Genomic DNA, 25605 nt, shown 5'->3' on the forward strand with positions numbered 1-25605 from the left:
GTAGGGGCCTTGCTATTCCAAGCCAGTATTCTGGCTTCTGGCAACGTCACCACCAAAACAGCTTTCAGCCAATCAGAGGGTTTGCTCGAGCTCATCTTGAGCAAACCCGCAAAGGACGCTGGGAAGCTATCAACCAATCAGGTTACGGCTTACATCGTTACTTTGGGTTCAGAACAAATTAACCGCTGTTTGTGACAAATAAGGATAACTCATTAGTTATTCATGAGCAACTGTCAGTAACGTCGCCAGAAGACAGAATACCGGCTTGGAATAGCAGGGCCCCTACGCGAGGGAACGAACCGAGCGATAGCGGCCCTGCTTTGAGGAGGATGACTTAAACATAAATAAACAGTTTATAGGATGTTTATACCGATTTAGACTTGAGGTATCTTTTGCAGAGAACCCATGCTTTCGAAAGGAACTCAAATCAAAGATGGTGCTGATTTCAATGTCCATACTATTATTATCTTTTTCTAAATTTTCAGCATTGTGGTAGATGCAACAAAATAAGTCAACAACTTGAAGTTACATAATCGAGTGTAACTCTATTTAGGTACAGTCTTGATAGTAACCAGATGATGGTGGACACCTATCACGTGATTTTTTTATCCAATCAGGTCGCTTAGTCTCTACCAACACACTGTAAGGCGTGCTATGTGTATTGCTCTCGAATTTTCTATCTTGTGAAGAATTGATATTATTCTAAAAGACCCAAGTTCCACCAAACCGACACAGAGGGATATCTTCGTCGCTGGAAGGAGTTTCTTGTGCCCAGGTACGTCTGAACGTGTCAATTTTCACGTAGAAACATGTGCGACTTTGTACCTGCTTATAGCGAATTTCTCAATTTTAGCAATTTTACGTAGTTTTCAGCGGTCCAGTTTTCATTTTTCCAGCGTGGTCCGTTACAAAATTTTTGTCTCAGCGCAAAGTTAGTGTCTTTAACTTCTCAAAACTCAAATTGAACCACATCGAACCACCCACAGATAACTCGCTAGAAGCGGTTGAACTCGACAAGGTTAGCCGCCTTTGAGAATATCCAAGATGGCGGCGTTGTTTACGAAGCTCTGTGCCATGTTTTGCATGCGTGAATGTTTCGGACTTTCCTTAATCATTGATCGATTCGATGATTACAAGGGATGCTTGGGCTCGACTGTGACGAAATTCAGACTATATAAAGTCTTGTTTGTTTCATAAATATGATTAAATTCGACTGGAAATGCGTGTTTTGTAATGACGCCAGATGGGGGAGGGGGGCATGAACTCGTACGAATACATGTTCACCACGCGTATACACCACACCATTTGTTACTAGTAATAATGTTTTATCTGTGTGCATGTGCTTACATAATGGACACATCTAGACCTTCTGGTGAAACGGTGTTGCTTTCCAGGATAGTTGGCCATTCTTACGGGAAACTTCAAACATATACAAAGAAGAATGGTATAAAGGTTGAGCCTCGTATGTGTATGCCTTGTTGCTGTCATTTATTATGTTATAATATTTGTGTGTATGATCTAAGGATAACAGTATGGCTATTTCTTGAGAGAAAAGAATTGTGTAATGAACGTGGCAAACATGAACACATGCTACATAATTTGATCCCAGTTTGCACATGAAAACATTTCGATTTAGTTACATTTTATTTATTCATCAGCTTTCACTGTTGCTCGTCAATATATGTGTATATTTTTTTTCTTCTTTGCTAGTTTTATGGATGCCAGCAATAAAGTGGCTGGGCCATATCTGCGAGTCAAGGACTGGAGTCAGATGCCACTAAGAACTGTTGACTCTGAGCGAAATTCTACAAGTCTGTGGAGCAGCTTCAACCTTCCATGGAGTCTGGACATGTTAACTGTTTTTGTGTAACTGAAGACATTCAATTTTTTCAATGCAATTTCAGTAGGTGTATACATGATAGTGAACACTGTAACTAGTATAAGTATAAAGGTATGTACCATACGTTTGGTGTTCGGAACTTCCCCCTCCAACCCCTGCGTTTTGACTTCAGTAGTTCTTTCTAGGATGTGTTGACTACTGTATTTTGACAAGATAACACAAATATGTTTCCTTCAATTTTAGCCTCACATCATTGCCTTGTCTAAGATTCAACTTTAGTCATGTAAGAAACCACGGTTTTCTTATATAAGTAAGGTTTTTATTGCACAAGAAAAATACTATTAGTGTTGTAGCCTTTTGCGTAGAATATGTTAACTATTATAGTGTAATTATTATTAAAAATCCATTTCCTGCAACTTCATGCCTCAGTCCGACTGATATGAGACACATGGGAAATCCCCCAAGTTCTTCTTACATATTGATAATAACTTTTACTCTACTAGTACATTGCATTGCACAGTACATTGAAGGTACAGCAGCATTCTTCACAATCTTCATCTTTAATGGGAATGGAAAATACACTCCAAGGTCTATTCATATACTACAATGATGGATCTACATGTACAGTCTGTCACAAACTGAAAGTGACCAAAGCGTACATGTATACTGAAACACAAAGTGGTGAATTTTTAAATAAGAATAAGTATAATAAGAATAGGTAAGAAAGGAACTTGAGGAGAAACCCTTGCCATCTGACAAAGGATGAATATTGAACAATCTACAAAATGTACAATCTGCATGTGATTTTTTCCCCGTCAATTTGGACATACAGACCACGCTTGTCCGTACAGTAAAAATACATTAGAACCTCTACACAACATCCCACTACATGTATTAGTACATAATTAGATCAAGTTCAGAGAACACACACAGAGATCACACCTTTATCATTTACTCATGATTCATTCAATATCACTGGTCGGAATAAGTATGATACAGGCAACAAAGGACATTCTTGGCTACACCATCATGCTCATATTTTCTAAACAATGACATCATCTGCATAGATACAACTTGATTGAAGAATCATAGCTTCTTATAAAGAGACTGAGTGTTGTGAAACATTACATGAAATGGATCAATTTTCATTTACATGTACTAGCTATTCATTCAATTCATTTACCCTGAGGAATCCAACACTTACAAAATATTCTACAATCATTTGCAAATACAAAAATTTTGTTCACATCAAACTTAATTATCTACAATATTATAAAGCACCAGGTATAGCAGGTACGCATATTAAATAAGAACACATACTTCGATGTGCTTACTGATACTTGTATCCAGCAGGGATGAAAATCAACATGTTTTCATTGCTTCAGAAAGCACTAAACTGTCAATGTGTGTTGTTTCAAAGACATTATAATTTATATACATATCCTTGGTTCAACCGTTGGTTGAAAGACTTTGACTCATGCATGTGCATATGCATGACATTCATCCTTGTGTAGACAGCATGATGCATCAACAGCTACATTGTATGGTCATAGCACTCATAGGTGCTGTGTAGATGCAGCAAGGACTGGGAAAATCCCTACAGTGCCGATCCTCTGGAGCATACTAGTAGTAAGAAACAAGGAAATGCGTTCAAATGGACATAACAACAATTCCCAGTGGCAACAAGGTAAGTTATTCAAAATGTCTAAAAACCTATGAATAATACGTGGTAAATTTACACGCTATGCATATTTTTACAAACCTGAGAAAAACATGCCAGCCAGCAAGGACAAGTAATTTTAATCTTCGTCTGGAATCTGGATAGATATTCCTTTCAAACTAATGCACGATCATACAAATTTATACTCGCTAAGGTCTCTTAACAAACAGAATAAGAAACACAAATTTATTTTTGTGGCTTCCTGGGTTCGTATCAATATAATTTAGACTACAAAAATCGTGTCCGAACTTGCACATGGTTGCGCCGGCCGTTCGCCCCCCTCCCCATTCCCCTCACTGACTACGGAGCAAAACTATCGCAAGTTTGTACATTTTAACAATTCATATCAACGAAAATTGAACCACATATCACATCATTGATCGTCTCAAGTTGTTAGAACGTAAAGTGAAGAGTTCCTCGATAGCTAGCTCGGCACGCAATTTGCGTAGTTTTGTAAAGTTAATCTTCCGAACGATACGGCTGCATTGGGCTGTCCCAAACAATAAATGTGGATGGGGGGCGGAAGAGGTCTAAATCTGAGCTTCTGACCCAACCCCCCTGTCCATTCCATTTTTTTTTTACCCACCCCCCCTGTCCAGTCCAATTTCTCTATTTTTACCCAACCCAGTCCAGTCCAGATTTGTTTGACCCAACCCCCCTGTCCTGTCCGGATTTTCCTGACCCAACCCCCCTGTCCAGTCCAAATTCTCTATTTTTACCCAACCCCCCTGTCCAGTCCAGATTTATTTGACCCAACCCCCCTGTCCTGTCCAAATCCCCTTCGCAGGCTGTCCAGATTTCATAAGTCATAAATTTGAAAACGATGTCTATTTTCAGTAACAATTCTGTCGAAAAAGCCTGCACCTTGTCCAAATTATTATTAACTTGTCCAACCTTGACTGGCATGAGTATCTTACTTTTTTTCAGTATCATAATAATATTCCATTTTCCAAAAATAGTTACTCAAGCAACTGGATAAATTTTTTTATTTTATTTTGCAACTATTTTTTTGCAAATCTTATTTCCTGGATGTCTAACCTTCATCAAAATATGACATATTGTTATTACTGCTTTGCAAATGTCTCCTGTGAATTGTTGTTTTTAATTGCAATAGATTGTAATACAGTAGTGTAAAACAAACAATCATTATCAAGTTGATACCCCACCAATTCCATCAACTATTGTTATTGGCCATGGGGTTTCAGCTTCTTTGAACCATTTGAAAGCCATATGTAGTAAAACAATCAATGATACACATTCATCACTTGAGACAATTGGGTATTACGTATTGAGTATTTGTGACATACGAAAAGTACATTTATGGCACAATCTTACACATTCAGGGGAAAGACACGGGCATTATTTCTTGACAAGTTGTGCTTGTTTGTGTCTGATACAGCTACAGTACAGAGTTTAACTTTTAGTTGCACTACCAACTATCAGTCCATGTACCTGTAAGTACAATATCACTCCTCTAGAACAACGATTATGTAAACATTGTACTTTGAATAGATTAGAAGACGAATGTCATTTTGTGGTAGAATGTGGATTATATACCAAAGAAAGAAATTAACTGTATAAGCTTGTAGAAAACCTATTTCCCTACTTCATACATTTAAGTACTGTTCAAAAATTCATATTCCTAATGCGACTAGACAAACCTCCCATTGAAAAACATGTCGATTCTTTTATATCTACTATAACCGAAAAGCGAGGAGAAGTAGAATTTATCTAATGATAGTCATATTCTTTTATATCCGTTAACTGTACTTGCTACTGTTTTGTTGTGACCTGTACTTAGCCAAGTGTGGCAGAAATGTGCAACAAAGGTCTTCATTCATTCAATATCATAAACCCTGAGCCATAGACCCCGTTCATACCAAATCGCGCAAATCGCATTCCTTCACACCAGGGGTCGAACGAGCGCGAGTTGTAAAATCACGTCCAACAGCTTGATCAACGGCGGACGCGTTATTCGATTGTCACCACTCTTACTATTGTGTTCAATGACCTTCTTGTACTTCATTTTGACTTTTTTTTACCTTTAATAGTGCGGCATTACTTCGTTACATATGTTTTCGCGTATTTGGCCAACTCAGGCAGTCGCCACTTCAGCATACACGCTCTGGTTTCGGTGGGATCACTTGAGTTTCTGCTGAATCCCCACATCCCGAAGATGGCCATCAGTACATGCGTTTTCGTCATTCCATACGCCAAAAATCGCCGCCCGATTCTGACATATTTCCGCCGCATTCGGCGTAAAATTCCAACAAGCTAGGAGATAGATGAACATCGTATAATGAGCGGAAAGACTGAATTTGCAGATGACCCCTTGACCCATGACCGGGACAATATGCAAAGTAAAGCGCCCAACGCGCATCAAGGCGATTTCGAGCCTTCATACTAAGTCGGAATGCAGGCAAATCGCGAGTAAACCACCTCCGATTCGGGCGATTTCGGGCGATTTCAAATGCGATTTGGAGCGTTCATACTTAGCCACATTATCGCGATTTACGCGACTTAGTATGAACACAACTGCAAATTTGTCAGATTGGTTAATTTCCAAACCTTGTACCTCCAAGAGGTGGTTGGGAACAAAACCGATTTGATGCCATTTTGATTTGTTCTTAGCTTTCATGTTTAAAAAGATTTGACCAGTTTGACTGATTCAACCAGATTGTTTAAAAAACATTCGATTTTTTAAAACATGAACAGAGCCAAAGTAAACAGTTCCCTATTCACTTGAGAAAACCTGTGGTAAGAAAATTCTTCACACTTTTTAATCCCTTATCAAAACAGAGCAATTAGAGTTCTACTATACATCCCTAATGAGTGGAATGTGCTGGCAGAAATTGAAAAGGGGGATTTGTTTTCCTACTTTGTTGGCCAACCTTACAGCATTGTGACTTTTAAAAAAGAGTTTAAATCTATAAATTTTTTGTTTTGACTGAATTCTAATATCATTTGATTGTGTTTCTTGTATAAAGTTGTAAGAACTAGAAACAAGGACTTGCTAGAAAGTAGAAATTTGATTTTTACAAGGGGGGGTCATTGCTTTCAAATATTGTAAATAAACTCTGCTATATTATTATTAACGTTTATTTTTCATTAGGACATCAGACTACTAGGCATTCACACCTGATAGAAAAAGAATGGTCAATAATACCTGTCTTCTAGCATTCCTTAATTACATGAAACTTTGCTGTTTGGCAACTTCACACAGTGAAAAGATCAGCTTGCCAATGCGTTGATTTATGTATAGAGTACTATAGACAGTACCACCACAAGTCACAGGAGCAGCAAGTGTAAAATCAACACAACTGTTTTTTTACGTTGTGATGACCATGAGCACTGAGCCTGTTGCAAAGAGTATTTAAGATTTCACATATGACTTTCATGTTTAGTGATGGGCTACCGTATATCTGATCATTATAAGGAGGTAGAGTACTTAGCTCCTTGATCATCTATGCCTGATGGGCCCTGGCATAATAGGATTTAGATTTAACTGGTTGCTTGTGATATCCCTGGCAGTCGTTAAACCTGATAACATAACTGGAGAAGGTTTTACGTACAAGTATCACTTCAAGATTCAACAACAAAATCATAATGAAACATGATATGACAAATTTTGGGTTAAAATGATAGCATCTATTTATTCTACAGGCTACATAATTTTTGTTTCCACGTGTATATATTTAACAGGCAGCCATGCATCATCCTTCTAGAGACCTATGTGTTTTGTGCTAGTATTCGTTTAGTAATTCAATGTCTCTCCTTTGATCTTGCTCTCTCAAGTCAAGACATGAGAGCATGGGCCAACTCTGGAGGAGCCTCAGCATCAGAAACAGAGTCAGAGTGATTTTAACCTCCTTCAGTCCTTGGGCAAAATAAACAGAAGACCTATTTGAATATTTCATGAAACAAGCAATCTAAACTTTGGCAACCAGCAGGTTTGAATTAGAATAGAAATGTTTACTTTGGGGATTAGTGTACTCGGGATTACATATATTTGTCAATGACTTTCTCTCTGCTGGCTGAGGTGGCCTGTAGTGTTTGCACCAAATTTGAATAAACCTGCCATCTACAGTGAGAAGGATAGATAGACTTTACTAACTGGTACTAGTATATGTTATGAAAACCTGCACATGTCACCCTGTTCACTCACTAACTGTGCACCCAAGTACAGACGTTCCTCTGAGATTCTGTTTCCATGTTGATTTTCCAATCTAGCATTTTTTTTTTAAATTCTGTTAACCAAGAAATTAAATTGGTGTGGCCTAAAAGTTGGTCATGAATCATTTCTTTCATTGACTGCCAGAAATAAGCCTGCCTTCCACTCATAGGGTAGAAACTAGTCTTCACCTGGTGAGGCCTTCCTATGGGCAAGGACATTTGTCCTCCTTGCTACGGGGGTATGGATCATAGAATTTGTCACACACAAAAAGTGGACAAATTGTCCAGTAGATCTAGAGTCAGTCCACAGTCAAGGTCAGCAATTCCCCCATATGCCTACAACTGAAACCCTATGGTGGCCAAACTTCTCTGGAAAATATTATCCCTTCACTGGCTTAACTAAAGCCAGCCTAGTTTGAGACTTGGTAGAAACACAGACAGGTAATTAAAGTGTGTAGGTTTTAATGATGTCCAGAACCCCAACTTGGTTTACTGAAACTTCAGTGGAAGCTTGGCGGAAGAGACTGTTGTTTGGCAAGCAGGTCAGCCCTTGATGGATGGGAAGATAAATGTTCAGTCTGGGGACATTTAAAGTAGGCACATCTTGTCAGGCTTCTCTCATGTTGTGTTACAGCTCATAATATTTCTGTCCTAAATTTCTATTTGACCAGAATTCAGCTCACAGACACTCTAGCACCTCCCTAATGATCTGGTCCCTAGCTGGGAGCTCGAGGGTCTCGTCCCAGTGAAAGTTCTTGGTTTAAGCATACTAGCTCACATGGCACCATGTAAAGTCAGTTATGATGTTTTGTAATTCAATGTATTTAGAAAGTCATTCCAATTTTGAAGGGCACCACAGATGGGAAAAACTTCAGACAAAACAAAGGCAGAATTATCTCATAATCCTTGTATGCTAATCAGACTTCTCCAGTGAATATGTTGTCGCAAACTCATTGTCCTGTAGAGACCCCCCTTGTTATGCTAATCCAACAATGGCCAAGTTGTGTTAATCTCTTCCCTGTTTTTGTAAACTGATAGATTTGTTATTTCAGTTTTGACCATGTCAATACTTTTGCCATCATATTTTTTGACAATTTCTCTTTCCTGCTTTAGAAGTTAGGAAAAAAAATAGCTGTTGTTTTTACCTGCCCACCCTTACACCTGCTATCTTTGTTTAAGTCCTTGCTTTGTTACTAAGGGACTTATTTTTGAACATAGAATGTTTGAAATCCTTGGTTCAACTTCATGTTCAACACCAATTATTCTATAAAAAATATGAAGGATTGTGAGAATCAGCCAATGAAAAACAGATATTTTTACAGTTACCATCAGGAGTCAAAATACCGGTAACGTAAGTCTGTTCCAATAGTTTTTCATCATACTCATAGTGATGTGGTGTCTCACAGTCACATCATGTAATAAGCCGTAAAAAAAAAGGAAAATTACAGTACGTCAAGCTTTTCATCCATGAGCCTCACAAGGATTTTAACGACCCAGACAGAACAAACTTGCAATTAGATTGATTTTCTAAATTATGTCATTGATCATCATCTAACTTCTTAGTTTCATTTGGGAAAACCAACTCCTTGGGAAGACGTTAAACAAATTATTGAAAATCATGGATGATGTATATGACAGGTTTGATAGCATGAAACTAGCCTGTAAGTCAGACTGTTTCCAAGGCCTATACATAGGCTAGCTCCCTTGTACCTTGTAACCAAGGAGGTTAATAAAGAGATGCTTCTTTGCTGATCATGAAATGTGGCGCCAATGACAATGACTATTTCCTTATGTCCTTTAAGAATTAGATTAGTGACCCTCTACTGATACAAATGTTTCATGTGACATCTTACATGTTTATCTGTTTAACATTACATTTAGAAAGCTAAAATGTACATGCATATGCCATCTAATCATAGAGAACAGATAGAACACTTATAAATTGGGCTTATAAATTCAAACTAAATGCATGAAAATGCATGACATGTTTGACCCAACCCCCCTGTCCAATCCAGATTTTTTTTACCCAACCCCCCTGTCCATTCCAGATATTTTTTACCCAACCCCCCTGTCCAATCCAGATTTTTTTGACCCAACCCCCCTGTCCATTCCAGATTTTTTTCACCCATCCCCCCTGTCCATTCCAGATTTTTTTCACCCATCCCCCCTGTCCAATCCAGATTTTTTTCACCCAACCCCCCTGTCCAGTCCAGATTTTTTTGACCCACCCCCCCTGTCCATCCAACCTCTTCCGCCCCCCATTCTCCTTTATTTTTTGGGACAGCCCATTACGATTTACATTCTATAAAGTACCGATTAAACATGCAACTCTAAAATTATTACAACGTGAAAAAGTCAACACAAACCTGGTATATCCTGGGGACACGTAGCTGATCAGAAAACGCGTACAAGACGGTGAAAACAAGGACGTAAACAGCGATCACCGAGCGGCAGCCATTTTGAAAGTGTCACGGGAGCTGCTGACGGACGACCGCTCTCCGCGGTGACAAACAGCTCGAATGAGCGCGCCGGGCGTTTGACCGGGGAAACTTCCCGCCATGCATTGCGAGGCTTCCCCCATCATCTGATAGTAACATTGATTTTCCAGTATATTGGACCTGTACCTGTATGGTTTTTGCGGTACAGTACGCAGCACTTGTGGATACATTTAGACTGGTTGTACATCCGAATCGATGGTTCATATATGTATGTGTGTGTATGTGAGGATGTTAGAAGCACCACAGGGGGCAGGGTACTAACATTACGGGAGTACATGGGCAGTGTTCTCCCCGAAGACGGCGGTAAGCCAGAACTGTCTGGCATCGGCTGAACAATCGTCACCGACTTCTTAGTAGGGACTTTCTGTAAGGTGGGACAAAACACTTAAAGTATGACACATCAATTTTCCCACTGAAATATTGTATGAAATTTCCCCACCCCTTTAAAAAGAAAATCTTGTGTCAGCATTGGTAATAAGTGCATTTTGTAAACAAGGTGTAATCATGGAACGATATTTTGCTTCATAACAAGAATTCATACCAGCTAGCCACCATTAATAATAATAATAATAATTACAGTAACCACCCTAGAAAACAACCACTGAAAATTAACAGCCAGCCTATATAGAAACTACATTTGTATGCAGGAAGAAAAAAGTGCTTTGAAGAGGAACCATAATTATAGAAAAAAAAAGCTCATGCTGTTTTTTTCATAAAGCAAACACCATACCATCTCTAAAATGGCAATAAACCGTTATTGAACATCTAGACCCTGGAAATTTTTAAGCAGACAGAAAATTCGAGCAAAGAGGCGATAGGATATTTCCTGTAGCATTTCGTGCTACCGGTACTAATCTAAAGCCATTGTTTAAGAAAGCGAGGGGTTCTTTGAGTTTGTGCAATGTAGCTGCATTCATTTACGTTACACGCTCTCCATCAAATTCTACTGATTTCATAATCGTATTTTGGGGAGAACACTGATTCAAAGGATATTTGACTATGCAAGCGAAGAGGGTATTTGGGCATACACAAGGGAGGGTGCAAGGAAAGGGGTAAGGGGTTTGACACAGATTTCATGCCTGAATATAATCAACAATGTGTCCATACTCTTGTTACGTGCGCAGCATGCAGTACAAGAAGTTTACAACTAAAATATCTGGTGGTTACAAGTAAAACATATGTCAGGTGGACATCATGATCTGGCAGAATCAGAGATTCTATTGGTAGAGACCGTGATCGGAATCTCGTCGACAGAGACTCGAATTGGGATCTCTACTTAATCAGTGATGGTACTTCTAGAATTGCCTGTTGTACGGGTAGAATTGCCAATTGTACTCAGTCTGGCAGAATCACCGATTGCACTGGAAGAGATCCCGATTGCAATCTTTGCCGAGAGACACTCAGATCAAGATCTTGAACTGTAGAACCGCCGATTCTGCCAGGTCGCAATCCTTAACCCAACACATACACGTACAAATGCAACAATCAAAGTGGACAATTTCTGCCGACAATACAGTGAACATAATTTAAGAAACGTCATTTTTTCAATCCCTATATATATACATGGAACAATTTAACGATGATTGAAGTTAAACCTGAGAGTAATCTTATGATGATCATGTGACACATGTGACAAGGATGACAACGCAGTTATTTTCAGTTAAAACTGCCAAGACTAGAGCACCAGCAGGATAGCCTGTTTTACACAATCTCGCGCTACCAGGGGCCAATTGGGCTTCCTCTTCGAGAGCTTGCGGCCAAACACCTTTAAGAGAGAGAACCATTCCCTTCCCTTGAGTCACCAATAGGAGCTTAGGATCATTTATCACTTTAAAAATCAGTCCAATAAGAGCTCAAGATTCACTGTCACCATGGAAACCAGTCATGAGGTGAAGACGATTTCAAGATGGTTCATCAGGACACGAAATCAAGACAAGGTTGTATGCTAATGAGTCAATTAGCTCCTGTTGTTTGACTATAGGAGCTAATGTTGTCTCGTGGAGGTGGTAGAGCAGGGACTCAAGGACTAGCATGTTCCCAATTCTCCTGACTTAAAGGTGTTGGCTATCAAGTTTCTAGGAGCCTGACCATGGAGTGGAAGGGCTGCCAGAAGCTTGATATAGTCATGTTAAGAAGCAGGGTAAGCTGTGATGTGTATGTGCACCGTGCATCCACCTCATGCTGCGTGGAGGTGCACTCACCTGTCTCACCTCGGACGACACTAGGGAAGACTTGTCCCGCAGTTTGACCCCCTCCGTGGGACTGGTGACGTCAGACAGTGTGGGACTGACCACGTCGGGTGACAGGGCGCCCCCAACGCTGGACGGGGTACCCTGAGAGGACCCAGGCGTGTGATCAGAAGGTCTGATGGGGCTGGTTATGGGCGACGGCTCGGTCTTGTTTGCCGGCTCGATGGTCGGGAGCTTGCTGCCGTTCATCTTCGTCTTGGAACCGTTCGCAAGCGCCAGGGCTGCGGCTTTGGCCGCTCTGGTTCTCTGTTTCTGTGGAGGGATGGACACGTTTGATAAAAATTCTCTGTATGTACTTTATAAGTGAGAGTTTTAGAATTGGCACTTTATATGATGGTTATACACATAATGTGTTCAGTGATGTGCATTTCTCTTGCACAAACTGCCTTTAGGCACAACACGCCAGTTTTATACAGTATTAAGTGCGAGCTGCATAAGACCAGACTGTAACTAAGTGTAAGGTTTGATCTAATCACACTGGGATAGACCACGATTCTTTTTTATAAGTACATTTGTATGGTGGGACTTCTAAAGTGCTTCAGGTGTGTGCCTCTCTACTCAAACACAGGACCTCTGGCTTTACATTCCATCCAAGAGGATGTCCCTAACCACAGCTAGGTGCTGAGTCAAGTGAAAAAGTGTAGAGTGCCTTTCCCAAGGGCACAACACTGTGGCCTACTAGGGATTCGACCCCAGAACCTTAAAGTCAACAACCCTAACCACAAGACTACCTTGCCACCTTCCACTGTAGCATTCATAGTCCAGTGGTTAGCGATCATGCCTCTGGAACTAGAAGCCCCGGGTTCGATCCCGGCTGTGTCACTCACCCGACATGCACGCTACCGGATAGGGTCGCAGTCCTTAGGACGGGACGTTAAGCCGTGGTCCACTGTTCATTGTGCTTGTCGAAAAGAGCTAGGGAATTTCCCCGGTACAATGAATTTGTAAATACTGTACATAGCGTCTGTCTTCTCTGTCAGGACCAGTGGAAGACTAGCTCATCTGTTCATTGAGTTCATTTGAGCTAAACTGGTTCGAGATCACTTTCCTTTCCTTTCTTTTAACTACCAGACTAAGTACATGTACTACCAAGCCAGACTACCTTCAGTGGCTGAAAGTTTGACACTTACATGGCATACATATTGTTTGAAACTTTTACAACATCTGTCAGATGGACACCTACCTCCATTATAAGCTTTTCCTTCTTGGCTTGAGCTTCTGCCAACATTGCTTCAAGTTCAACCAGCTTCTCCAGGTCATGGCTGCACAGGTAGAGATATTGATTATCAAAACACAAAGAAAGGTGGCACTATAACTATGGACTGACAGCCTTATTCTGAAAAACCTGGTATTCTGCATCATGATGAAGTAACATCATCAGTATCAGATAATGTTTTTGTCTTCCCAAAATTGAAAAGAAGTTTTCTGGAATTAGACTGTCAGTACTGATAGTGTCAACTTTTAAACAATATTTTCCTAGCCAAGGCGAGCCTCCAGTTTAGCAACTCTGCACAAACAACATTTGTACACTCTATATACCATTAAGAAAAGTGAAAAATGAAGAATGTATGGAAACAAAAATCAATGTCCAGATATGTTTTTTTTATGGTGGCAAAACATAGTATTTTGACGTCATAGACCCCGGGGGTTGTGGATAAATACTGTGGTTTGCAACTATATGTCTTCCACTTTGACATATTACCCACAATACATCACACTGGGCATGTGCAGTTCAAGCTGTGAACTGACTTATTGAAAATGAATGCCCACCCTGACAAGTCCTTCTCAGGAGAACTGATGGAACAGTTTGTAGAGTTGACTGTCTCCACGCTCTCCACACTGGACATGCTCCAGGCATCGGGCTGGGCCGGCTGACCAGGGTTCATCTCTTTCTGGCGTCGGATGGCCTCCCAAACTACGGGAACAAAGGTCAAATGTATATCAACCCATGTGCACACATGCAAACACTGTGGTTTCCTCAATAGCTGTTTTTTTCCCAGGAAAAAATTGCAAGGGAGCAGAGCAACCCAAGCAGTGATAAGGTGTGAAAGGGGCTTTTCATGGTTTCAAGTTAAAATGGGGTACTGTAAGGCTTCCCGAGGGGCAAAATTACTGTCAGACAGCTCAGCGTTGAAGGCTGGCCACATGTGACCTAGTAGCATCCCTTGCCAATCTGAATTTTTATGCTTATCAGAGGATCTGCTCCCAGGGTAAGGGGATGCAGCACTCTTGTTCCCTTCTTTAGAAAACGCCCTGCTATATGTCAGGGCTTTAAGTATTGCGGTACAAATAAGTACTACACAAAGCCATGTAAATACAAGTATGAAGCTATCTGTAATATATCTTTAGGTAGAACTCTCCATCTTAAGCCCGTCGCACATAGCCGAACATGGCCTTCCGACCGTCTCCAACCATGGTTGGGAGTTAGTCGTGAGTAAAGTCATCTGTGGTTGGGAGTTGGTCAGCAAGGTTACCTATAGCTATTAGTCTTCAACAGTCGTCTGCGCCGGCTAACTATATGAATTTAGAAAAAAAATCATATTCGGGAAAATCATAATCTGCTTGGATGTGATCAGAGGAGCGGACTGTAGCTAGATTAGGATGGATTCCAGGCTACTCCCAACCCTGCGCCGACCGTGGTTGGGGAGTGGTCAGGAGCAAAGTAGTGGGAAGATCCTGAATGTGACTTACCTTGTTCGTTCTGCGACCTGTGCACATCCACCTGCACCTGTCTGCGGAAGGCGTCCCTGGGAAGACTCTTGCTCGTCTTGGGGGTGGTGTCCATCTCCCTGGGGGAGGGTCTGGTGGGGGAGGGGCTGCTCACATCCTCAGGGGCAGGGGATGCTGCAGTGCCATTGGGTGCCTGTTGGTTCTGCTTCTAAACAATAAATGCAGAAAAATTTCAACATTGAGATTCTTGTCTTCTCAGATCCTTTCGGTCTTTCCAACTGTCTTTTTAGGCTGCACCAATTCTATTTGGTGGTTCTCAAGTTTTAAAAGATAATCTCCTCTCACTTTTCTCAGCTCATCTATCGCTTAGTCTAACTATTTGACCGTTGGGGCGCTACAGAAGATCTGACAACCAGCTTTCTCCATCCTTATCAGTTTTCTAGTGTTTCACTTAGTGCTTCACTTAGTGCTTCACTTAGTGCTTCACTTAGTGCTTCACTTAGTGCTTCACTTAGTGCTTCACTTAGTGCTTCACTTAGTGCTTCACTTAGTGCTTCACTTAGTGCTTCACTTAGTGCTTCACTTAGTGTTTCACTTAGTGTTTCACTTGGTGTTTCACTTACTGTTTCACTTAGTGCTTTAAGTTGAAATAATTACTTCAAAACAGAGACTGAGGGCAGTACCTTGGCACATTGAGGTTCAGGGTGTAAATATACATGGCGTAAGATGTAAGTTTCCCAGCCTTCTGTTTTCATTTGGACTGCTAGCTAAATTTTTAATTCAAAATGACAGAGAATCAAGGAAAAAAATTGATTTGGTCTTATCTTGCATCTGATGCTTGTGCATATTTGTCATTGTTGGTTAAGGTTTCCTACCTGGCTAAATTGACTTTTTGACTTTCTATTGTTTTCTCACTAATTAATTAATTAAGAAAGAACTGTAGTTGTACCGAATATTGAGAGCTGGTCATGAAAGAATTATAAATCTGATTTTTTGGACCATATGGATGACGTCATCAAATTTTATTGCCCTTAAATATGATTTTGTTCTAACAGAAAATACAGCACTTTGGTACAAAGCACTGCAATGAAACTATGTAATCCATGTATGTTCGCTAAAATTTATATCTACTTATAATCTGTATAGTTATTAAGGAATACTTGAATTTACCTAATTAAAAAAAATCATTTTCTAATAACTATGGACACTTCATAGATATCAATAATTATTTGAGAAAGGTACGTTTGTAGCTTTGACCATTATGTCCATGAAAAACATAGTTTCATAATATTGTTATATACCATAGTGCTGAATTTTCTCTTAGAAAAAAATCATATTAAGGGCAATAAAATTTGATGATGTCATCCATATGGTCCAAAAATCAGATTTAAAATTCTTTCATGACCAGCTATCAATATTCGGTACATTCAACTACAGTTCTTTCTTAATTTATTAGTGAGAAAATGATAAAAAGTCAAAAAGTCAGTTCAGCCAGGGAGGAAACCTTAAGTGCACATCAACTGTTACAAACTTAATCTTTCTGGCTGATATGAAAATGTGTAATTTCCTGTACTGAGTTATCTACTGGCTTATCTTTCACACAAAAGGAAACTGTTTCAAGGGAATTAGCTGTTACAAAATTAATATTCTGCTAAGCTCAAGATTTAAGATGTGTACCACATAGAAAGCTTAATAATATGCTAGCATGCATTTATTTTTATGGTGAATAATGCTTTCACTTCAAACAAATGACCTGATTACCCAGTTTTCATCAAATATATTAGATACCAGTCTGTTGGTTATGGTAGGCGTCATTTAGAATAGTCAGGCCATGTTGATTTGATTGTATGGATGACATCCTCTGGGAATCCCAAAACTGATGCGAGCGTGCGAATAGAAAAAAAGTTTTCGAAAAAAAAAAAAAATTGCGTTCAGTATTAAATCTACGTGGTGAGGAAGGTTGAACAATGGACTAAACACATTCAAAGAGAATGGTATTTTGGTCTTTCACAAGTCATCTTCTTCTTTGAGTTTGGCATTCTAGACATAAGTTACCGTTTTCCGAGATAACTTTTTGCAATTTACGGCACGTATTTGCTCATTTTATAGTTGCTTTCCCCGATTTACAGTATGGTAGAAAACTTTTTGTGTGTGTGGAAATGGGCGAAAAATTGATGCGCGCACGGAAGTCAGGCATATATTAATCAAATCAACATGGCCTTACTTAATGCAAAAAATGTATTTCTATCCTTTTGTATTGTAGTATCCCTATAGTACACCATATATTCGCATCTTATGCAGGCAGATGTCATGCTTTTATGCTAAACTCTACACAGTTTTTATAATCCTTCCCTTCCAAGTTCACTACATGATCATACATTTGCATCATTCTTATTACAATTTTGTACTTATTAAATATCATTATCAGTGATTCTTAGAAATCTCCCAGTTGGGGGCAACAAACAAAATAATGGCGAAATATCCAGATTAGTCACACAACATTAAATGTAATATTATTAACTAAAAGGTAGAAGTACTTAGTAGACTACACAAGTCATGCAGCTATATGCCATGTTCATTAAAAACTGCTGTTTTTCATGAGTGCATGGATTTAATGAGCCTAAAATATACATTTGTTATCACTATTACATGACTTTGTACCTTTGTGAAACAGGAGGTATTGTTTTTGGTGTCTGTTTTTTTGTCGGCCTGTGTTTCCACACTTACATAATGATTGTATTTCTACATGTTAGTTAGGTCAAAGGTCCTAGAATACGTTATCAAATGTCATCTCATTTCCTGTCTGCCAATGGGAAAATACATAGAATCAACGAGATACTTAGTTAGTATTCACAATAATGAATGAAACAGGAACTTCACAAAAACTCTCAAAAACTCAATATATATAAGTGTGAGGGCTTATGTTTTTTGTTACTACATGTATTAGTTGGTAGGATATTTCTCTTTGAAGTGACTGGTAAGTCTACTAACAGTAATCATAAGGATAACTGTCAGCAATTAGCAACATTGGGCAGTAGAATCTTAAACTTGAAAAAGGCGTCATTTACACATGTAAAACAACATTAGGACCATTATGTCAATGCATAGAACTCCAAACGACAGATATCATGAACATGCATGCTTCAACATGCATGCTTGTGATGCTGCTGCAACTGCCCCCTAGTGATCCTTGCACAAATTGCAACGAAGATTGTCAAACATATTCAAAACCTGGTCTGGATTATGTTCCTGTCCAACATTTTGGCGACGCCTCAGGGGCGAGCCAAATTTTTACTTTATTGTGTGCAGATTGCAAGAATTCTAGGAATTGTACAGGAATGTGAAAGTCCATGGGACGATAACTCAAGAATGCCTGGATGCATTGTCTTCATATTTTGTAGGTGGGTAGGTCTGTGGGAGACCTTGTAATGATTGCATTTTGGGCCCCCTAGCGACTTTCTATGGTACTGCAGGGGAACTTTCACTTTTCAAATCTCGTCTTCAGAACATGCTATAGTCATGATTTTTAAGTGGTGGATAGCTCTTTGTTAGGAAAATATGTCCTGTAGATTTGAACCCCCTAGCGGCTTTTTTTGGAACTGCAGGAGCTGATTTTGACTCAAACTTTGAAAGAGAATAACGCAAGAAGGGGATGACAGATCATCATAATTTTTGGTGTGTAGATAGCTTAAGTGTTGATTTGCATAATGATATGCCAATTATGCAAATCAATTTCTGATTTGCATAATTAATGAGGACAGTTTATGAATCAGCTGCATTCTTTTATAGGACTCTCAAACACATGACATATGCAACTGAGAAAGAGATAAATATCGATAGATATCAATTATGCAAAATGATACTTAATTTTAATAATTAATGACAAAATACTATAAATCCATAGTGGTAAATGATGGGGATTTCATTTTTGCACCATTTGGAAGTTGAGTAAATGTGGCCACTATTAGACACAAATCTTGCATAGAGCGCCTCATTTACATAATTTATGAGGAAATGGTGCGATATCTTTTTTTGTGAAAACAATATTTTCATACATTGGACAACTTGTGTTATTTTGGTAGAGAAGGTGATCGACTGATATGATTTATGCTGCTTATGCGAGGTCCTTATTTGCATGTGGGCTAAAAACGAAAACGTTAACAGAGACCACCGTCGCCATGGCAACATCTTTTTATGTTGCCAATCTTGTTATCATTGTGCTCAAAGACAAAAAACAGCTTAAAAAAGAAGATTTTTTGGATAATGTGGTTGGGTCTGGCCAATATCTACATTGTATATAATCTGATGTCAACTACAACAAAAAAACAATCAAAAATGTTTTTTTCACATCATTGTTTCTTCTCTGACGAGGCAGACAGTTCTACATGTACATTTCTAATCATGCATAGGCAATTGTTAAGGACAACACTTCTGTACATTTCTTTGGTTTAAACCTAGACTTTCTGCACTTCTTTTCGTGTGTACACTTTCTACTCTCAACATTCCCAAGCAACTGTTTTTAAGCATATTCTCCTGGTGCTATTTTCATATTTTTACTTGCATCCTTTTATTTTCAGTATTGTAAAAAAATATTTCTTAGCAGTACCATGCGAGGATGGCTCCTGAACCAGCAGGTTGCATATTATCAACCGTAGGCCAGGGCCGGCTCGCTTTACGGGCGCTTGGCAAGCTTCAACGGCTTGATTGTCTAATCCTATTTAAAGGTCCTTCTACATACAAAATGTATATTTCTCATGCTCAGTGCAGTAGGTGTCTTGTAGCAGAAAAACAGCACACTAAAGTTGCAGAGAACTTACTCTCGCCAGTCTGGGAGACTGCTGGCTGGCGGACCCCTCTATGAAAAGTCGTTGCTCCCTCAGTCGGCGGTAATGCTCTCGCATTCTAGCCAGCCGGCTCCTCGGCTACGCAGGGTAACCATAGTGATTTTCATAGCAACAGCTCGCAGAGATCGCCAAAGGTTTTGTGAGTAAGGGAGTCGGGGATATTACGGGGAAAAAGTGCACACACTAGGAAGGCACTTTCACACAAATTAGACCACACAAAAATGCCAATCTAGGTCTGTACCTAATATAGGATTGGGATCATTTACAAACACGGGTTAGATTATTTGTAAATGCAGGAGAATTATCAAGCTGTTGCTATGGTATCACTATGGCAACAGGCATTTGCACCAGGGTAACTGCATGATACACTTCAACACCACTGGGTGTTTTTTTTTGTCAGTCCTTGTTAAATTTTTCCTCACATTCTCATATCTCTCCAGTCTTTGGGCAGACACTTGCAAGTCAATGAGTGACCCATTCTTTTTAAGCTTATCTACGCAGTACTCTAACGTCCTTCCTCTATGTTATTGGGAGATGCAGGAGCCACGTGTACCATGCCGGCAACTTTATCATTTTTTAGTCAGCCACTTTGCATTGCAGCACTTCCAACATTAGTGACGACAAAGTTCTGGCCAAGAAAGAGCAACACTGAACAAGAACTAAATGCAACATTCAAGGGAAGTCCTACATGTACGGCACTGAGTGGATAAATCATTCTGTATCTAACACAAACAAGGCTTGTCAAGTCCTTAGTAAACAATGGACACTGATAAAACTATTAAGACAGGATGTGCCCAAACCACTTAACACATATCACAGCATACCAGCAAAGACAATTGTCACCGTTGTGGCTGAAATATGCAAAACAATGTAAAACCTTAGGATTCAAAAAGGATAATTTCACAACGACGTTACCACAAGACCATTCGTTTCTTACCTCGGAGTTGGACCTGTGTCTGATGGGGCTGAGGTTGTGGTTGTTGTTGGGAGACTTGGGGCCGGGGGCGGGGGACTTGCCAGACACGCTGTAGTATCTCTTCTCCACCTCAGCCAGCTGTTCCCTTGCCTGAAAAGACAAAAAGCACCCACAATTGCCTTTTTGCAGTAATCGCTAGAGCTGTGTACCTAAACAAATTTTAGGTACAGGTACACAGGTTTAGGTACAGGTCCGGACCTGAACCTGTACCTAAACTACTTGTTCAGAAAATGGTAGATTTGCAATAAGAACAAAAGCATGTTTGAACTTGTACCAACATGATATTTAATTGTGCTAGGTATTATTTTTATGAAAACACAGATGAAAATTTGACTCCAGTCTTGCCAATGTGTTTTATATGCTGGAGTATAGTATAGATGTGGCTTTAGTGCACTGCCACGGTAATTTCATAGTAATTTTATCTGTCAAAGTGGCCATCCTCTGAGTCAGGCTTGACCTGATTAGTACCGGTCCAGTATCGGTCCACCAGGGTTCAGGTATTTTGGACCTGTACCTAATTGATTGTACCCGGTACTGTATGGTACAGTGTACCTGTACACAGCTCTAGTAATCCCATGCTATTTTTCAGTAATCGGGATGCCAGGATTCTGAACCGGCTGCTGTGTTTGATTGAAAAAAAAGGTGATTACCAGGAATAAAGAACTGGAAGTGTGACTTTAAAGGTTCAATGTTAACTAAAATCAGAAGGGTGTATATTTTTTTTACAAACGTCCATGTTTATGGAATAATAATTATCATGGTTGAATGTTATCAGGAACTGATTCAGTTGTATTTCAGTGTCATTAGTGGCATACCGGTATGTACAAAAAACTGTTTACATGCAGTTACAGGTAGTGTTACAACATTATATAAGGCTAATCATTTAACAAATTTTAAAACAAGCAACTTTCTTTTGACACAAAAACAATGTATTAACCATTTACAAGCAAATTAAAGTATCAGACAAGACATTCCCAACGACCCACACAGGGCAAAGTTATTTATTACTCACATAGATAATCCAAACGCAGCACTATCACAATGGACAAAACATAGTACACAGTTGTCAGTAAGAAACAATGGGAGGTGGGTTAATTCAGGTTACAATTTAGAACATGTTCAGGCATACGTGTATATCTACATTGTACATACTATGTAATCCTCTCGACTTACTTGATGTGATAGCTCTCACATCTACAATATTCTACCCTGGAATCCAGAGCATATGTACAGGCCCGCGCCCGAGCTTTCCCGGGCCTACCCTCCCGCTGGTTCCGATAACCTACCCCGCCCCACTCTCCGCTAGCCCAAAAGCTAGCTGAGGGTAGGCCCGGGGAAAGCTTGGGTGCGGGCCGGTACATATGCTCTGGATTCCAGGGTAACAATATTCAAACTGACATGCATTTTACCTCCTTGAATAGTTTCAATGACATGCATGTTAATCTTGAGAAATTTTCAAGTCTAATGCAATGTTTACATGTTTATTTTGTGTGAGTACTCATGGCTTGAAATACTGTGTGTGCATGATGCACTTTTGTGCGGCCAAAATTTGCAGATGTGTACCTAATTTCTTACTGTGGGTTAACCTGTGCAAGATATTTGTTTACGTACATGAAGGTACTATTAGCATACAGTACATTCTTGACATTAAAACGACTGAAAAAATAATAAAGCATTTGTCATCTTACTTCTTTAAAATCTTAAAGACAGCTACAGAATTTTGGATTGAAGCTATGAAGAGTGGCAGTACGGTTTGTATACTCTAATGTTTTGCTGATATTTTACATTTGTATTACTAAGTTATCTTATATTGTGAACCTAAAATTGTTTCTGCACACCTAAATTTGCTGGGTTAGGTGCACCAGTACCCCTATTCCCCTACAAAGTAATTTCAAGCCTTATGTACTACACAATGTAGCTTACTGCCCAAAAAACTATTACAGCTTGTACTGCCCCTTTCTTGGCCAATGGTGTTGTTGGAAATTTGAGAAGATGACATCACTGACATGCCATTCATTTCTGTCACAACTTCCTGTTATTGTTTAAGTCTCTTTTAACACCGTCCTAAGTATCTCTTAATTCTAGAGGGTCTGTAAATGTAACTTTATCAACTGTGACTGCATTAAAGGGGCCCTTGTTGCACATACCTAACAGATTACATCTATTCAGTGCCATACAGTGCCTTGAAGCATGCACAGAATACTGTAACTCTTGAAATGTTTGCAATGGTTTTACCTCTCTCTTTTACCCCCGGTAATCTCCCTACTGCGAATTCACGACACAAAATTTGTAATATATAATACAATATTGTTTCCACCACAAATATCATGAAAACCTCCTTACCCCTTCTACCGTATTCCTGTAATGCCTGTGATAATAAATGAATTAACAGTATCCATCCAATGATAGCTGTGGTTATTACCTGTTTTTGTTTGATTTTTGTTTGACAAATGAACAAAGCAAAAATCTTTACAGAATACCATTTAAAAGGCACCTGCTACAAAATGTACATTTGTATCATGAGAGTTGAGCAGTCACAAGGATATCAGATATTGCATTGTCTCTTTGAGCCATGATTCACTTCAATCAGGAAGTACCAACTCCTACTCTATACCAGGAGGATAACGTATAAGTGCCCTCAGTCCTTTTCCAGTGTTTTATCCAAATTCTTCAAACGAACTACAGACTACTGTAAACTTTAGTAGCTATTTATTGGGTTTTTTCGCAGCTCTTTACCACAAATTCATGACACTGCAAATAGGCCTTTCCATTGAATTACCGAATGCTGTATGGAATTGTTTCAACTGTAAACTTATAACACTGCATATAAACCTTGAAGCTCTTTCCCTTAATAGAAGCAGTAGAAGGTGACAGGAGGTTTCAGTGGTGTTTTAGATTTGCAGGTTAATACAATACTGTTACAGTAGTACAGTATCAGTACACTGGAAACTGCATGCATGGTGTTATGGACTCGCAGGTGGACAGTCATGGCAAAAATGAAACCACTGCGAACATTTCCAGATTTACAGTACGACTTGGGTTGTGCGAGATGCGATCAACTCATCCGTAACATTCTGTGAAAGTCAGAATGTGGGAGATTGACATCTGAAGAATGTCTGTCACCTTTCCAGGTGTATCTGTATCTGAATAGCCGTTATAACCACCCTTTGGCGTAACACAAGTTTCATAGGCACATGGGCAGCTGTTTATATTACACTGAACGACCTGTCACACCTAACTTTTGCACATCTTACTGTAAGCGTTGTTTAAAGCTATCTAATGAGGATGCTATCTAAACAGTCCTGCTCGTCATTACCCAGTTTCAAAAAACTTCTCAAGACAGATTTTACAGAACATCCAAGCATTGCCTTCTCCTGATTTGTTTGCTTTCCTTGTTTTCCGCTTTTCCTTTGATATTTGATGACAGAATAATTCATATGATTAACATTTTGTATATTTTGTATAATTTTGATCTATTTCTTTACAAATTGTAAATGGTTATTTGATAATGTATAGTGTAATCACACTTATTATATAGCATAATCTTACTTTTCATGTTTATAACTCAATTTATTTTGTAGTTCCTCTTCTTTTCCATTTGTTTCATTAGGATTTACATGTATGGTACAATTTTAATTTGTTCTTTCGTTAATTTTGCTTAGTTTGGATTATATATAATTTTGTAAAAATGTCTAGTTTAGGGGAGGCCCATGAAAAGCCACCTAGGCTTCTGGCCCCCCTTGCATGTTTTCTTTTTGCCCTGTTTATCTTTTTATAATAATTATTGTACATATATGCAAATAAACAATAAACAATGCTCCTGCAGTACTTGGTGGAAATGAGTTCCACACTATGACAAATATTTGAACACCTCATTTCTGGGTAAATAACTTGTGCCACCCTACAGGTGGTACTTGAGCCGGTATCAGATACACGTGTAGTCGGAAGCCATATTAGGCATCTAGGTGTGGCTTACCTGTTGCAGCTGTTCCAGGTACATGTTCCTTTCCTCGTCCAGCCGTGCTGTCTCCTGCTGCGACTGTCGCATCGTCTCCTTCAGCTGTCTCTCCAGCTGGAACAGCCGTTGCTGTGAGGGGGATGGAGGGAAAAATTACTCACACGCTCTCACCTTTTAGTAGCTATCACAAGAATGCAACAACTCCACTTTAGTTTGCCACAGGTTTTGTTACTGGGTAGGCCGAATACTCTCTCTTCGCAACCAGGGGCTGAATTGCGAGGAGCGCACATTTGGCGGGGCTAGATCGCAAGGGCCTGGAGCGACTGCCATTCGGCGCTAACTCAGGTGACCTCAATATGACGATTGCCCCATGTGCGGCCATAGGACTGTAGGTTTTGAACCACTCACACCGGGAAGGACCCCTACTCTTTTCGATAAGTGCGGTGGATTCTTTAACGTGCTTGAGGTGTGGCTCTCCTCAAACACGGGACCTCCATGTAACGTCCTATCCGAGGGACGTCCCTAACCGAAGCTAGGTACTCATTTACACCTGAGTGAAGTGAGGAAAGTCGTGTAAAGTGCCTTTCCTAAGGGCACAACGTCAACGGGACAAATCAGGGAACCCCGGATTCGAACTCAGTATCTCTGGGGCCAAACACCCTGCCACTGCGCCACTG

At 39.7% G+C, this 25605-nt stretch overlaps 1 protein-coding gene and 2 long non-coding RNA genes across 11 annotated transcripts in view; 1 reads left to right on the forward strand and 2 right to left on the reverse strand.

Annotated features, from left to right (window-relative positions):
• LOC136432211 (pleckstrin homology-like domain family B member 1) overlaps window positions 1-25605 on the reverse strand; it is a 75783-nt gene that overhangs the window by 4072 nt on the left and 46106 nt on the right. For 4 of the 9 annotated variants that reach the window (XM_066423258.1, XM_066423259.1, XM_066423255.1 and 1 more), the window contains 8 exons: window positions 24947-25057; window positions 20932-21060; window positions 19968-20072; window positions 15172-15358; window positions 14251-14395; window positions 13664-13742; window positions 12433-12732; window positions 10494-10595 (listed from right to left, as the gene is read on the reverse strand). In XM_066423258.1, the coding sequence (XP_066279355.1) occupies window positions 10494-10595; window positions 12433-12732; window positions 13664-13742; window positions 14251-14395; window positions 15172-15358; window positions 19968-20072; window positions 20932-21060; window positions 24947-25057 (1158 nt within the window). The remainder of the gene's footprint in view (window positions 1-10493; window positions 10596-12432; window positions 12733-13663; window positions 13743-14250; window positions 14396-15171; window positions 15359-19967; window positions 20073-20931; window positions 21061-24946; window positions 25058-25605) is intronic. The other 5 variants (XM_066423260.1, XM_066423257.1, XM_066423261.1 and 2 more) reach the window with 4 other exon arrangements.
• On the forward strand, window positions 575-2256 carry LOC136432216 (uncharacterized). The gene is made up of 2 exons (XR_010755474.1): window positions 575-775; window positions 1711-2256. It is a non-coding gene; the product is annotated as an uncharacterized lncRNA (long non-coding RNA).
• Window positions 2138-10316, reverse strand: LOC136432217 (uncharacterized). Its single transcript, XR_010755475.1, has 2 exons — window positions 10100-10316; window positions 2138-3463 (listed from the first exon to the last, which is right to left on the reverse strand). It is a non-coding gene; the product is annotated as an uncharacterized lncRNA (long non-coding RNA).

Source organism: Branchiostoma lanceolatum, chromosome 4, assembly GCF_035083965.1.
Source record: "Branchiostoma lanceolatum isolate klBraLanc5 chromosome 4, klBraLanc5.hap2, whole genome shotgun sequence".
Lineage (NCBI taxonomy): Eukaryota > Metazoa > Chordata > Leptocardii > Amphioxiformes > Branchiostomatidae > Branchiostoma > Branchiostoma lanceolatum.